General features: G+C 55.8%; 2 protein-coding genes across 9 annotated transcripts; both read right to left on the bottom strand.

The window, feature by feature from the left end:
* Positions 1-221: 221 nt before the first annotated feature.
* On the bottom strand, positions 222-11,308 carry ZNF581 (zinc finger protein 581). Of its 3 annotated transcripts, none has more exons than XM_032171228.2 (2): positions 11,230-11,308; positions 222-1,353 (listed from the first exon to the last, which is right to left on the bottom strand). In XM_032171228.2, the coding sequence occupies exon 2, from the start codon at positions 1,332-1,334 to the stop codon at positions 741-743; it is 594 nt and encodes a 197-aa protein (XP_032027119.1). In that variant the 5' UTR covers positions 1,335-1,353; positions 11,230-11,308; the 3' UTR covers positions 222-740. The 3 variants fall into 3 exon arrangements, with proteins under 3 accessions (XP_032027119.1, XP_032027118.1, XP_032027120.1); XM_032171227.2 differs by lacking the exon at positions 11,230-11,308 and adding an exon at positions 2,132-2,335; XM_032171229.2 differs by lacking the exon at positions 11,230-11,308 and adding an exon at positions 1,793-2,083.
* Positions 2,436-11,332, bottom strand: ZNF580 (zinc finger protein 580). 6 transcript variants are annotated; one of them, XM_058425849.1, is made up of 2 exons: positions 11,230-11,332; positions 2,436-3,467 (listed from the first exon to the last, which is right to left on the bottom strand). In XM_058425849.1, exon 2 carries the CDS (start codon positions 3,395-3,397, stop codon positions 2,879-2,881), a length of 519 nt encoding a protein of 172 aa, XP_058281832.1. In that variant the 5' UTR covers positions 3,398-3,467; positions 11,230-11,332; the 3' UTR covers positions 2,436-2,878. The 6 variants fall into 6 exon arrangements, with proteins under 6 accessions (XP_058281832.1, XP_058281834.1, XP_058281835.1 ...); XM_058425851.1 differs by having other exon boundaries at positions 2,436-3,409; positions 11,230-11,321; XM_058425852.1 differs by having other exon boundaries at positions 2,436-3,409; positions 11,267-11,281.
* Positions 11,333-15,342: the final 4,010 nt, after the last annotated feature.

The following is a 15,342-nucleotide window of genomic DNA, read 5'->3' as shown; positions in this document are numbered from 1 at the left end:
CAAAAAATAAAAATAAAAAAGGAAGGAAACTTGGTTCACATATATTTTGCGTTATCTGTGTACTCTATTGCCATATAAAATGTGTTTGTAACAGGAGATTGTGGTTTTAAAATTGTTTCAGTTAAAAACATTCTTCCCAGATGACCCAGGTCTTCAGGAGCTGAGGAGGGGATCACCCCAAGGCAGGCCAACCTTCCCATTCCCCAGCCAGGCAAGCTGGTCTTCCTGCTAGGCGGCCACCAAAGAGGGTCTGAGATGCTGTCTCTAAAAACAAACCTTGAATGCTCAGAGTGGGAAACGTGTTTATTGTTTGATCAGTCTCAGGCCTGGTCGGGGGGTGGAAGGCAGGACTGGGGTCCCTTCCCCAACAACAGCACAGAAGCCTCGGAAGATGGCAGATTCCTGATGACCCACAGCCACCTTTTATGAGGCCAGAGACTTTACACACCACACTCCCCACCCCCATCCAGTCAAGGCTCTACCATGGAAGAGCTGGTATCTTTAGGCTAGAGGACTCCATTCTGTGTAGGGGCTCATTCCCATTTCAGCTCCAAAACACGGAGGACCTGAAGACTACTCACAGATTCCTCCTTCAGGCAGGGCTCTGCCTTTGAGATGTGGCTGCTCTGTGTCTGTGTCCAGGGCCCTGAACACCAGCCTCAGGCTCTCACCAGGTGTCTGGACAGGAGTCCAGGCTCCCTGCAAAGTCCTGTGGTACCTGGGGCACCCGGCAGCCCAGCTCATGGATGCTTCCACCGTGTGTGTTTCTGCAGTGTGTTCTGCTCCATAAAGCGGCGAGGGCAGTGTGGACACTGAAACGGGCGTTCCCCAGAGTGCACCCGGCTGTGCTGGGCCAGCTCACCCGCATCCCGGAAGCGGCGAGGGCAGAGCGGGCAGCCATGGGGCCGCCCACCACCTGCCAGGTGAATGGAATGGTGCCGTGCCAAGTGGCTGGCGCGCTTGAATGCCTTCCCACAGATGTCACACTCAAAGGGCTTTACCTCCGAGTGGGTGATGCTGTGTCGCTGAAGGTAGGACATGTACTCGAAGACCCTTGAGCACACGGGGCAGCTGTAGCACTTTTTCTGGCCTGGAGCCCCATTGGCCCCTGGCTCCCTCTGTGACTCCTCGTCCACCAGCACTGTGTAGGGGACACCCTGAGTGTCAATAAGCAGGTAGTGGTTGGGCCTTGGAGGAGATGAAGCCTGGGAAGATCCGATGGAGGAGGAAGGTCCAGGTTCTGGGGAGCGGCATGTCCGACGGGGAAGGCCCTCCATGGTGTCAACGGAGGAAAATGCCAGAGGCTGAGGGCAGGGGGATGGCAGCACCAGCATCCGGAGGACTGGCTGAGGCCTGGTGGATGGGAGATGGGATAAAAAGGTTATATAGAAGAGGGCAGCTCAGCACCGCAGGTTCCATCCTTTTCCCTCCCTATACCCAGCCCAGGACCTCTGCATCCTGCTGCCCCTCAGTCCCTCTTTCCCAGTCCCACTCACAGCTGGACTCTGTGGCCCCCTAAAAGGTCCCCAGGGTCTCCCATCTTGGAAAACCTCTCCTAGCCTCGGTGCTCCACCACACACTGTACTCACAGGATCTCCTGACCTGCTCTGCACAACCTGGACCTCGCTCTAACCTTCCCCTTTGTGCCCACCCAGGTCACTGGGTGCCCCACCTCGCAGGCCTCCAGGCCTCTCCCTCCCCTCCTTCTAGCCCTTTCCAGGGTCTGCGTGTTGGCCCGTCCTACATACTCAAGCCTTTCCTGACCCCCTCCATACAAGCCAAGCCTACTCACAGGGACTCCGACGTTAGGACCCCCAGGTTCCGGCCCTCTCTCCAGCCACGTGTCTGAACAACTCCGTGCTCCCACCCGTCCACCCACCTCAGGTTCTCTCTAGTCCTCGCCCGGCCACCACCAGGCTCGTTCTAGGTCCCAGCGCTCTCCGGGATTCCACCCCCGGGGCCGCAGCCCTCGCTTTCTGGGCCTTTCTGTGTAAGTTCTCGCCTCTTCCAAGCTCCAGAATAACCCCCTCTGGCGCCTGCCCCACTCCCGCCCCGGCCCAGGTACCCTCCACGCGGTCCAGCCCCTCCCGCCGCCCGCCCCCAGCCCCCTCCCTCCTCCCGGCCCCCGTACCCAGTGCAGCAGCCTCTCAGGTCCGGGCGACTCCAAGCGGCCCCGGGCTACCCTCGCAGTTGCAGGCGGCGGCGGGAAGGGGACCTCTGGGTGTGCCCCAGGAGCTGGCGGCGCCGGCCGAAAGAGAGAAGCCGAAGGGAGAGAAGAGGGTCTAGGGAAGGAAGGTGGGGGCGGGGCGCCCGGGCCGTCGCGAAACGGCCCCGGCCAGAAACACACACCGAGAGGAAAGTACCCAAGCGAGGAAGATCCGGTCTCCACCCCCCAGCACCCAACGCGCACGCACACGCAAGGAAGAGCCTGAAAATGGAGTGCGGAATGTTTATTGAGCAAAGGGTCGGGGGCGTGGGCGGAAGGGGGGTAGATACAGAAATGAACCAGACCGTGCCCGTGCTCTTTATCATCTCTTCCCCGCAGAAAACCACCGGTTCACCTCTCCAGAGAGCAGAAAACCAAGGTTTAGAGACGTCATGTCACTTGCAAACGCTCACACAGCACAGCTGGACTGGAACCCAGTTCCGACTGGTTCCCAGGCCCAGGGAGGGGCAACGACTTTGGTCTACATCACACAGCTAGAAAGGGGGTAAGGAAGGAATGATGCTCCTCCCTTTGGAAGGTGGGGAAACTGAGGCCCAGGGTAAGGCAGTAACCTCAGCAGAGCCAGGGAGTGTGTGTGGGAGTGAGTGACGCTGTGTGGGTCAGACTTGGTGGCCCTGAGACGGGCAGGGCAGCACAGGCCGGGTCTCGAGCTTAGTGGAGGCGCACGTGCTGCGCCAGCTCCGCGGCGTCCTGGAAGCGGCGTGGGCAGAGCGGGCAGGTGTGCGGCGGCCCGGCGCGGGCGCGGTGCGTGGCGCGATGCCGCGACAGGTGGCTGGAGCGCTTGAAGGCCTTGCCGCAGGCGCCGCACGTGAAGGGCTTGAGGTCCGAGTGCGACACGCGGTGGCTCTGCAGCCGCAGAGGGCTGGCAAAGACACGGGCGCACTCCGGGCAGCTGTAGCCCTTGCGAGGGCCGGGCTCTCCTGGGGGCGCCTCGCGCTGGGGCGGGCCCCGGGGCTCCTCCTCCAGCTGCACCGTGTATGTGTACGGGACCCCATTGGCGTCGATGAGGAGGTGGCGGCCCAGCCGCGGGGGTCGGGGCCCCGCCGCCGAGGAAGGAGTGGAGGAGGGGCCTTCCGCCTTGGGGAAAGGGGGAGCCTTGGGGGGCGGTGGGTCCATGGCCTCCGGAGAGGAGGACCGAGGGTGGGGTGGCCGCGGCGGCAGCAGCAGCATCTGGAGCGGCAGCTGGGAGCGGCGGAGGGGAGATGAGTTAAAATTGCCACTTCCTTTTAGAAAAAGTTTCCTAAAATGGAAAGCATCCCCACTATCACTGCTTGTTACCCTTTGTGCGCCACTGACTATCTCCCTAGCAAAATGAAAATTGTGACTCCAGCCCAGCTCTCCCACGTTCCATCAAGCTGCCCCTGAGAGGGCCTCCAACTGAGCTCTGCAAAACCCCGCCACCCCTCCTGGATCCACCTCTCACCACCCAGGTCAGGTCTGAGGACCTAGTCCCCCGACTTTTCTTCCCTTTTCTCCTCTCAACCCACCCCAGCAGACAGTCAATCTCCTAAATCCGTTTACCTCTTTACATCTCACACCCCGGGCCTCCTGACCGCCGAGATTTCTCTAATCTGTGGTTTCTTCTTTCCCTGTTGCCCAGCCCCAGTTCAAGTTGCTTCCCCTCCCTTTGCCGCCTCCCCCCCCACCCACCGGCCCCCGCATCGGCCTCCAGGCCCTCCTGGGGGTCCATCCCCACTACATGCCGCAGGGCCTCCCCATCTTCATATTCCGTGGCCTCCCTCACTTCCTCTCTAGGTACCTCCCCAGAGCCCCACTAACCCAATTCCCCACATTTCACTAGGGCTTTTCCATCCTGTTCCTACACTTAGCACCTCGAAGTCTAGCCACCTCTCCCCACTACGGAACCCATCGTCTCACTACATCTACACACCCCAACATGACTCAAATGCCTTCCTTCTGTACACCCCGCCCCCCCAACCTGGCTACCTGCTACATGCTCCCCAAAGGCCCCCTTTTCTCCCCCGCCCCTATATATGGCGGTGACATCGTTACTTCTTTCTGTACCCATCAGGGGCCTTCTCCCAAACCCCGTTATGCACACCAGGGTCCGGGACTCCGCTTCCCACAGCACCTCTTCCAAGCCCATTTTCCCCTCCTTTCTGTGTACATCTGGCATCTCTCCTTCTCCTCCTCTTCACCTCTTCCAGGAGCCCCATCCCTCTCCCTGTTACACACAGCATGGCCCCCCGACCGTTCTTTTGCTCTGCTCCCCTTGTTTCTGGGAACCCCAGTGCCCGGGCGTTTTCGCCCCCATCCTGCTACACACCGCCCGTCCCCCGACCCCGGGCCCCCCCGCCCATTGCCTTCACTTCCCCAAGGAGCCCTGGCGCCTCGACTTCCCCTCCCGTCCCTCCGCCCGATCCTGCCGCTCCCGACCCCCACCCCCATCCCGGGTGGCTCCAACGCACTCCCCCAGCCTGCCTGGCCTCGGCGCCGTCCCGGGGCCAGGCTCCTCCCTCCATCCCGGCCCCCGTACCCCGTGCTGCGGCCTCTCGGGTCCAGAGGAACGGGCCGAGGTCCCGGGCGGCCCCGGGCTTCCCCTGGCGAGCGCCGGCGGCGGAACCGAGACTTCCGGGCAGCTCCGGGCCGGCGGCGCCGGGGACGCGGGGACTGGGGGCGCGGGCGCGGGGGCGCGAGGGGTTGGCGGCGTCCCTGGGAAAAGGCGCCGGCCGGAAGCGCGCGAGCCCCGTGCGGAGGTTCCGCCGCCTGGAGCCGCCGCTCCCACCCCTCGCCTCTGCGGAGCGCCCTGCGGGGAAGGGACCGGAGGCGCGGGGTCCACTGAAGACGCCCGCCCCCGGCGGCCCCGCTCCCCTCCCACCTCCCGACCGGAACAATTCCGCCGCTTGACAAGAGATCGGCCAATAAACCGAGACTAAGCAACGTTACGTCTTTGCCCTAAGGCCCAGAAGGGTTTGTCCTCTTTCCACTGGGCCGTCGCTGCCTGCTCGGCCGTGGCCACCCACCGAGGTAGAGGGCGGGAGAAGGGACGTTCCTTCCGGCTGAGCAAATGGGGAGACCGAGGCCCAGGGGCCAGCCATTGGCTCCGATGTGGCCGGGCCGTGATTCTCCACCCAGCAAATGGGGAGACCGAGGCCCGGAGAAGGCCAGACGCTGCCAGATAGTTCGGGAAGGTGTGTTCTTCCCACGGGGCACATGCGGGAACCGAGGCCCACAGAGGGCCAGACGGCTACATGCGCAGGTGGGAAGGTGTGATATTTCCAGAAGGCACGTGGCGACACCGAGGCGCAGCGAAGGCCAGGCCTTGCCAGATGCGGAGGTGGGTAAGGCTGGCACTGCCCACGGGGCCCACTGGAAGCCTGATGCGGGCTCGCCGGCTGCGCCAGGTCCTGGGGCACTTGAGGCCCGGGCGCTGGCTGCGCATGCGAAGGACTTGGGCGTCGAAAGCAACGCGCGATGGCGCTGCAGCCGCATTGGAGAGGGGCACACGCGGCAGCACTGGGGGCAGCTGCAGCTCCTCCTCCAGCCACGTGGCACCACGGCTTCGCAGGAGGGCGGCAGCAGCAGCATCTACAGGTGCAGCTAGGAGTGGGGGACAAAAGAGGAGTAACTGTCGCAGCGAGCCCCAGGACCCTGGGGGGTACCACAGCTACGTCCTAGAGCACTGTCCATCAGAACTTTCTGCAACGGTGGGAAGTTCTATGACAGTCACTAGCCACGTGGGACTCTTACACTTTTGAAATATGGCTGGTGTATCAGAGGACCTGAATTTTAAATTGTATTAAATTTCCCATAATCAGCACGGTGGCTCACACCTGTAACCCCAGCACTTTCGGAGGCCAAGGCAGGCGGATCACCTGAGGTCAGGAGTTCGAGACCAGCCTGGCCAACATGGTGAAACTCCTTCTCTACTAAAAATACAAAAATTAGCCGGGCATAGTGGTGCTCCCCTGCAGTCCCAGCTACTTGGGAGGCTGAGGCAGGAGAATGGCTTGAACCCAGGAGGTGGAGGTTGCAGTGTGCCAAGATCATGCCACTATACTGCAGCCTGGGCAACAGAGGGAGACTGTCTCAAAAAATAATAATTTCCCATAATCAAAATTTAAGCCACGTATGGCTCCTACCTTATGGAACAATTCCAGAGACCACTGTCAACCAGTTGTAAACTGGAGGCCCAAGGGCCCAAAAGGCCTCACAGTTATATTTGGTTTGGAACACAAGGCGCTTTTTAAACATTTTACTGGGCAGTATGTATATTTTTTGAGACAGAGTCTCACTCTGTCGCCCACGCTGGCGTGCAGTGGCATGCTTCTGGCTCACTGCAACCTCAACCTCCCAGGCACAAGTGATCCTTCCACTTCAGTCTCCCAAGCAGCTGGGACTACAGGCGTGGGCCACCACACATTTTGAGCCAGACCACTATTTGTTGTGGGGAACCATCCTGTGCACTGTAGGGTGTTGCGCAGCATCCTTGGCCTCCACCCACCAGATGGCAGTAGCACCCTCCCCCAACCCCGAGTTGTGACAAGCCAAAATGTCTCTAGACATTGCCCGTGTCCCCTAGGAGGCAACATTGCTCCTGGTTGAGAACCCCTGGTCTACTTGGACAATTACCCAACCTGAGTGTCTTGCCAAGATCCCTGATATAGTTAGGATGTTTGTCCCCTCCAAATCTTTTTTTTTTTTTTTTTGGAGATGGAGTCTTGCCCTGTTGCCCAGGCTAAAGTGCAGTGTCACAATTCTAGGCTCACTGCAACCTCCAACTCCCAGGCTCAGGTGATTCTCCTGCCTCAGCCTCCCGAATAGCTGAGATTACAGGTATGCACTACCACTCCCAGCTGTATTATATAAAATATAAAAATTTTATATTTTTGGTAGAGACGGGTTTCACCATATTGGCCACCTGGTCTCCAACTCCTGATCTAAAGTGATCCACCTGCCTCGGCCTCCCAAAGTGCTGGGATTACAGGGTTGAGCTACCACACCTGGCCTTCTCCAAATCTCATGTTCAAATGTAATCCCCAATGTTGGAGATGGGGCTTGGTGGGAGGCATTTGGATCATGGGGGTGGATCCTTCATGAATGGCTTGGTGCCATCCTCGAGGTAATGAGTGAGATCTCGCTGAGTTCACATGAGATCTAGTTGCTTAAAAGAGCATGTTGGCCGGGCGCAGTGGCTCACGCCTGTAATCCCAGCACTTTGGGAGGCCGAGGCGGGTGGATCACGAGGTCAGGAGATCGAGACCACGGTGAAACCCCGTCTCTACTAAAAATACAAAAAAATAGCCAGGCGTGGTGGCGGGCGCCTGTAGTCCCAGCTACTCGGAGAGGCTGAGGCAGGAGAACGGCGTGAACCCGGGAGGCGGAGCTTGCAGTGAGCCGAGATCGGGCCACTGCACTCCAGTCTGGGCGACAGAGCAAGACTCCGTCTCAAAAAAAAAAAAAAAGAGCATGTCAGGCCGGGCGTGGTGGCTCACGCCTGTAATCCCAACACTTTGGGAGGGTGAGGCAGGTGGATCACGAGGTCAAGAGATCGAGACCATCCTTGCCAACACGGTGTAACCCGGTCTCTACTAAAAACACAAAAATTAGCTGGGCGTGGTGGCGGGCGCCTGTAGTCCCAGCTACTTGGGAGGCTGAGGCAGGAGAATCACTCGAACCCGGGATGCAGAGGTTGCAGTGAACCGAGATTGTGCCACTGCACTCCAGCCTGGCAAAAGAGCAAGACTCCTTCTATAAAAAAAAAGGTGTGTCACCTCCCACCAGTCTTTTTCCCCCACCATGAGATATGCCAACTACCCCTTTACCTTTCACCATGATTGTAAGCTTCCTGAAGCCCTCGCCAGAAGCAGCTGTCAGGACTACACGTCCTGTACAGCCTGCGGAACCGTGAGCCAATTAAACTTCTTTTCTTTATAAATTACCCAGCTTCAGGTATTCACTCATAGAGACGCAATGAAACTAACACAATCCCTCTCTTGAGTTTCAGACCATATTAACAAGTGGCATTATAGTGGCCACAACCCCCACCCCCACTGCTATCCCCAGAAATAATGACAACAATAACCAACATTTATTGAGCCCTCACTCGGGAACAGCCATTGCTAAATGCACAGCATCCTCAGGGCAGAGCTACAAGGAAAGTACCATGAGGATCCCTATTTTACAGATGAGGGAAGCAGAGCTCAAAGAGATCGTGTGATTGGCCTGAGGTCACACATCCGCAGGCGGAATGGCCAGGACAGCACCTGCCTCTGCCGACACCAGGTCAGTGCACGTGACCCGTCAGCAAGCCACACACTTCCCTGTAATCCCACCATCGCCGCTGCCACCCCAGCGCAAACCACCACAATTTACCCCCAGCTTACAGCAGCAGCTTCTCTTTGTTTTTTGTTTTTTTTTTTTTTTTTTTTTTTTGGGGGGTCTCCTGTCACCAGGTGAGTGCAGTGGGGATGCTGGGACTACAGGCGCCCGCCACCACGCCCGGCTAATTTTTTGTGTTTTTAGTAGAGACGGGGTTTCACCATGGTCTCGATCTCCTGACCTCGTGATCCGCCCGCCTCGGCCTCCCAAAGTGCTGGGATTACAAGCGTGAGCCACCGCGCCCGGCCAATTTCTTTTCTTTTTGTTTTTGAGACTGAGTCTCGCTCTTGTGGCCCAGGCTGGAGTGCAATGGCACAATCTCGGCTCACTGCAGCCTCCACCTCCCAGGTTCAAGCGATTCTCCCGCCTCAGCCTCCTGAGTAGCTGGGATTACAGGCGTGCACCAGCACGGCCGGCTAATTTTTTGTAATTTTAGAAGAGACAGGGCTTCACCGCGTTGCCCAGACTGGTCTCGAACTCCTGGCCTCAAGCCATCTGCCTGCCTCAGCCTCCCAAAGTCCTGGGATTATAGGCGTGAGCCACCATGCCTGGCCTTCTCCCTCCCTTCCCTATGGCAATTTCCAAGTGATTTTTTAAGCTCACAGAATCATTTCCTGACTTAAAACCTTCCCTCTGCGCACAGCAACATATTGAGACCCTGTCTCTCCAAAAAAAAAAAATGATAATAATTAGGCAGAGGTGGTGGTGCCTGCCTACAGTCCCAACTACCCAGGAAGCTGAGACAGAATTGCCCGAGCCCAGGAGTTTCAGACTGCAGTGCGTTATGATCAAAACCTTCCCCTCTGCCCTTAGAGTAAACCCAGACACTCTGCAAGGCCCTGCGTAGACTGGCCCCCTGGCTGCCTTCCCTTCTGGGCACCATGCTGCTGCCTTTCCCTTGCCCAATGCACCAGCCTCTCCCATCTGGACAGCCTTTGTGCTAGCTCCTCCCCTCTCTCTAATGTTCCTTTCAGCCCCTCACAAGAGTGACTCTTTCCTGGCCTTCAGGTTTCAGCTCACAGAACACTTGGTCATAGCAGCCTTTAGTGACCGTGTTAGCTCGAGGTGCCCTGCTCTGCATCCTCCGTCTGTTAATTTCCTTCACATCCCACAGCACAATCCATGATACGTCCTCGTTGATCGACTGCCTGCTGTGTTATTGCCTGCCTTCCCCAGTCTCCAAGGCCCAGCTCCATCCTGGTCAACATTCTACCCTCAGAATCCATCAAAGGTCTCAGGAAAGGGTAGGGAATCAATTCGATATTGGCTGAATGAATAAATGAATGAATTTGATCGCCCCATCCAAAAGTCAAGCATTACCCCCTACCCAGCTCCCCACCAAAGAGAACCCCTGCTCAACCCCAAGACATGATCATGGGGAAGCCACAACATCTAGAACTTTGAACGTCCCCATTTCCTCCCACTCCCTCACTTCCCAAACCCAGACATGCACCAAGTTGCATCACCTCCACCCCCTGAGGGCACTGACCTCCGTTCTCCAAGCCAAGTTCTGGCCCCTTCCTTCTCACCTGGACCACCATATCTGGTACCCTGGCCTCCAGTTCCCCTCCCACACTGGCCTGACCCCGACAGATGCTTCTCACAGCTGTGTTGAATGCAACTTCAGCACCATGCATAACATTCTCCCGGCCCCCTTTACCCTCAGGACCAAGTCCAAGTTTCTCAGCCTAGAATTTGAGGCCCTTTGTGAGGTGGCCCAGCCACCTCCCCACCTCACTTCTCCTTCCTGTGCTCCAAGCACACACGGCATCTCACAGCCCCCTGGCCAGACCCTGAAGTTACACAGCTCCACACACAAAGGCTTATGTGTTTTCCTCGCCCTGGGAATTCTTCCCCTTTACTCTACTGGCAGCCTTCTCCTTAGCCTTCTGGAATCATGTATTCTGACCTCTCAACTTGGCTAGGTGTCACCTATATGCTCTGCTCACCAGTCCACCAGCTCCTCTGCTTAAAATCCTCCCTATAGTAAAACCCCCTCAGCCTGGCATGAAAGGCCTCTCACAACCTGGCCTCAGCCACCTTTCCCACCCTTGCCCTCACCCAACCTGTTCCAGACAGCTGCAGCGAATCATTCTGACTTCTCCATTTACACCTCAAATCTTGGGCCACTGTGACTGATTACTCATGTCCCCAAACTTCAGTTCACACTGCATATTCATATCCAGGGTCTCGATGAATCCTCTCAACGGTCCAGCGAGGCTGGCAATCAGATGCACTCCACAGCGCAGAGGGGGCAGAGGCCACTCAGATCTCCGGCCGGAGTGACCAACTGACCCCCGCTCCAGCACCCTCACCTCCCTCTGGCTGCCCAAACCCTCCCCAGCCTGCAGTCTGGGTCCTGCCTCCTTCAGGAACCTTTTCCTGGCCACCCCCTCTTCTCAAGGTCCACTATTCATCCCTCTTTGTCTTCCCATGGGAAATAGCCCCTTCTCCCCTTGGGAAATACAGTGATGCCCAGGCTTGTGCCTCTGGGGCACGTGGGATCCAAGAAGCCCACTCCCAAGGCTTTCCGCCCCCCTCTTCCTATACCTCGTCCCCTGGTCTCCGCAGCCCCTCCCCAAGCCTCCTTCGCAGGGCCTCTCAGTTTCCAACGCCCACTGCCCTGGGGGCCACTCTGTCCCACACCCCAAGTCCCTCACTTGGGCAGGACTCTTAAGAATGCCGTCACTGCTGAACCTGCTCACTCCCCGCAGTCCGGCCGGGTCTCCCTATCCCTACGCAGCAAACTTTCACGTCCGGAAGTGGCCGCGGGGACGACTTCTGGGATGCTCCGACTTCTCCGGCAGCTTCCGGATTCGGAGAGCAGCAGGAAAGCACTCCGGCCAGAAACGTACCCACAAGAGAAAGGTTCCTGCGTCGCGCACCTTGCTACTCCACACACACACTACACAAAAGTTAAAATGAAATCACTATTTGGCGCCGTGCCGGATGCTGAGGGAGGGAATACAACAGAGATGGCTTTTGTCAAAAAAAAAAAAAAAAGGACTTTTCTTTCTTTCTTTTTTTTTTTTTTGAGACGGAGTCACGCTCTGTTGCCCAGGCTGGAGTGCTGGAGTGCAGTGATGTGATCTCGGCTCGCTGCAACCTCCACCTCCCGGGTTCAAGCTATTCTCCTGCCTCAGCCTCCCAAGTAGCTGGGATTACAGGTACACACCACTACCGCTGGCTAATTTTTGTACTTTTAGTAGAGTTGGGGGTTTCACCATGTTGGCCAGGCTGGTCTTGAACTCCTGACCTCAAGTGATCCACCCACCTCGGCCTCCCAAAATGCTGGGATTACAGGCGTGTGCCACCGTGCCCTGCCAGGAAAGACTTTCTAGAGTAGGAAAGACAGCACAAAGTCTTTCTACAAATAGGACCTGAAATCAGAAAGGTCTAGTGATTTGTCTGTTGCTACAGAGCAAAGGCAGAGGGCTGAAATTCTTTAACTCATGAGACAATTGAAGACAGTCGGGCCCTAACTCTTGATTTGCTCCATGGCAAGAAAATGGAGTACCATATCCCTATTGGTTAGGTGGTAACGCCGAGGCCATAGAGGGGCAGTCATTGGCCCTGGATCACACTGCTAGTCAAAGCTGGCTAGTAGCATGTAAAGGAAAATAAAAGTCTCAGGGCTGCCAAATTCATTATGCCAAAGGGAAGGTTAAGCCTGGAGACTGAGTTATGCAACACTGCTATCTTCTTCCCAAATTAACTGCTGTTGCTTCACAACCTTGTGTCAAAGCATTACACATTAGCCAGACCCTCACAGAAAAACAAAGGGCCTCAAGTATCTCCACATGACCACCAGTACAGATTGTTTTTTGCTGTCCTCGGTCCTCCCGTAAAACAAGAACATGGGCCGGGTGCTGTGGCTCGCGCCTGTAATCTCAACAACTTGGGAGGTCGAGGCAGGCGGATCACCTGAGGTCAGACGTTCAAGACCAGCCTGGCCAACATAGTGAAACCCCGTCTCTACTAAAAAAATACAAAAAAAAATTAGTCAGGCTTGGTGGCGCACACCTGTAATCCTAGCTACTTGGGAGGCCCAGGCAGGAGAATCGCTTGAACCTGGGAGCTGGAGGTTCCAGTGAGCCAAGAGGGCGCCGCTGCACTCCAGTGTGGATGACAGAGTGACTCCGTCTCAAAAATAAGAAGAAGAACATGTCCCCTGTAACTTTAGGTTTGCAATCTAAGTCTAGCTCCTAAAACTAAAGTCTGTTAGATTTCACACTGATAATGCTTATCTTCCCAGGTACAGAACAAAAACGATGAGCTCAATCATTCTTCCATCTGTCACCCTCTTCCTACCTGCCTTCCCTCCTTTAAGGAAATGTATAAATACTAAGCCTCCTGAAAACCTCTTCCATAGCCTTTCCCAGGTCTGCCCTCAAGCTCTGGATATATAAGCTCTGGAGTGATTGAGGCTCTTGCCTCAGTAACTTATTTTGGTTAACAATGATGTCACTTCCCTCTGCAAGGCTACGTGATGGAGGGAAATGATATCCAGCTCTAAAGATCACCTAAAGAGGCCAGACGGGGTGGCTCACACCTGTAATCCCAGGACTTTGGGAAGCTGAGGCAGGAGGATCACCTGAGGTCAGGAGTTCGAGACCAGCCTGACCAACATGGAGAAACCCTGTCTCTACTAAAAATACACAATTAGCCGGGCGTGGTGGCACGTGACTGTTATCCCAGCTACTCGAGAGGCTGGGGCAGGAGAATCACTTGAACCCGAGAAGCGAAGGTTGCAGTGAGCCAAGATGGTGCCATTGCACTCCAGCCTGGGCAACAAGAGTGAAACCCTGTCTCAAAAAATAAATAAATAAATAAAATAAAGCAGGTGGCCTCAGCCTCCACAGCCAGCTGGGATATGCCGAGCCAACTCCTGGAAATGTTGGGAACAGTGGGCAGAGAGGCAGTGATCATCCACCCAGCTGGTGAGCCAGTGTTGGCAGAGGCTGCTGGAGGACTTAAAGACCTTTCCACTGGACCACACACACGTTCATATCATAGGGCCAGGAGGATGCTGAGTGTGAGACATGATGCTGTGTGAAGTACAGCAGGCTCGTGAAGGTTTGTAGGAATTCAGGGCAAGGCTGGGAACTGGGCCCTCCTTCTTTGCCACCTCCTGAGCTATCTTCTTCAACCACAGTACTACATGTGTAGGGCACCCCGTGGTGGTCAATAAGGTAATGACAGTTTGGACTTCAGCATACAAGTGAGGACAGAATAGGTGAGCAACTCATCGTGGTTTGGGAGAAGTCCTGGGACTATCCAGTTTTAAAACTGAGAGGAAAAAATAAAGAAGAACAAGGCAAGAAACTAGATGTCTTAGATTTGGCAAATCACACCCATCTGGCTGTTGACAACTGAGACCAGAGAGTAACTCCGCATTCACAAAGTCCAGCAGGTGCAGTTAAAATAGATGACCCGCCTCTTGAGTGAAGAAGACCAGCAGATACCCTAGGTGGCAAGTAAATCTTTCTCAGTTCTTTTTTTTTTTTTTTTTTTTTTTTTTGAGACGGAGTTTCGCTCTCGTTGCCCAGGCTGGAGTGCAATGTCGAGATTCTCAGCGCTGCTCACCGCGACCTCTGCCTCCCGCGCTCAAGCTATTCTCCTGCCTCAGCCTCCCGAGTAGCTGGAATTACAGGCATGTGCCACCACGCCAGGCTAATTTGTATTTTTAGTAAAGACAGGGTTTCTCCATGTTGATCAGGCTGGTCTGGAACTCCCGACCTCAGGTGATCCGCCCGCCTCGGCCTCCCATAGTGCTGGGATTACGGGCCTGAGCCACCGCACCTGGCGAATTGATTGATCTTTATTGGACACCTGCTGCGACAGGGAACCCTCCTAGGCCTCGTGGGGGCGACAAAGACCAAAATATCAAAATGTCTCACCCACCTTAGAACCTGGAAGTAGCAGGTAGGGACTACTGTGTTTCCTCTAGCCTACAGAAACTCAAGTTCAAAGACTCGTTCAGCCTCACTAAGGAACCTTACATAACTCACAACTAGAATTTGGATGAAGAAGGCTCTTTGGTTTCTCAATTCAGCACTAATATTTCACAGATAAGGAAACTGAGAACCACAGATAAGGAAACTGACGACCACAGATAAGGAAACTGAGAGAGGCTGAATGAAATTATGGCAATAGGCCTGGTGCGGTGGCTCACGCCTGTAATCCCAGCCCATTGGGAGGCCGAGGCGGGTGGATCAGGAGGTCAGGAGTTTCAGCCCAGCCTGCCCAAGATGGTGAAACCCCGTCTCTACTAAAAATACAAAAATTAGCTGGGTGTGGTGGCAGACGCCTGTAATCCCAGCTACTCGGGAGGCTGAGGCAGGGAACTGCTTGAACCCAGGAGGTGGAAGTTGCAGTGAGCCAAGATCGCGCCACTGCACTCCAGCCTGGGTGACAGGGCGAGACTGCGTCTCAAAAAAAAAAGAAAAGAAAAGAAAAGAAAGAAATTATGGCGGCTAGACACGGTAGCTCACGTCTGTCATCCCAGCACTTTGGAAGGTCAAGTCGGGAGGATTGCTTGAGCCCAGGAGTTCAAGACCAGCCTGGGCAACATGGTGAAGCCCTGTCTCTACAAAAAAATACAAAACAGCCGGGCATGATGGCGTGAACACTTGTAGTACAAGTTACTCAGGAGGCTGAGGTGGGAGAATCACTTGAGCCCAGGAGGTCGAGGCTGCAGTGAGCTGTGATTGTGCCACTGCACTCCAGCCTGGATGACAAAGCAAGACCCTATCTCAAAAAAAAAAAAAAAA

The sequence above is a fragment of the Hylobates moloch genome, unplaced genomic scaffold, assembly GCF_009828535.3.
Source record: "Hylobates moloch isolate HMO894 unplaced genomic scaffold, HMol_V3 SCAFFOLD_12, whole genome shotgun sequence".
NCBI classification, from domain to species: domain Eukaryota; kingdom Metazoa; phylum Chordata; class Mammalia; order Primates; family Hylobatidae; genus Hylobates; species Hylobates moloch.
Note: the sequence above shows the minus strand (reverse complement) of the source record. Positions and strands in the feature narration are given on the sequence as shown.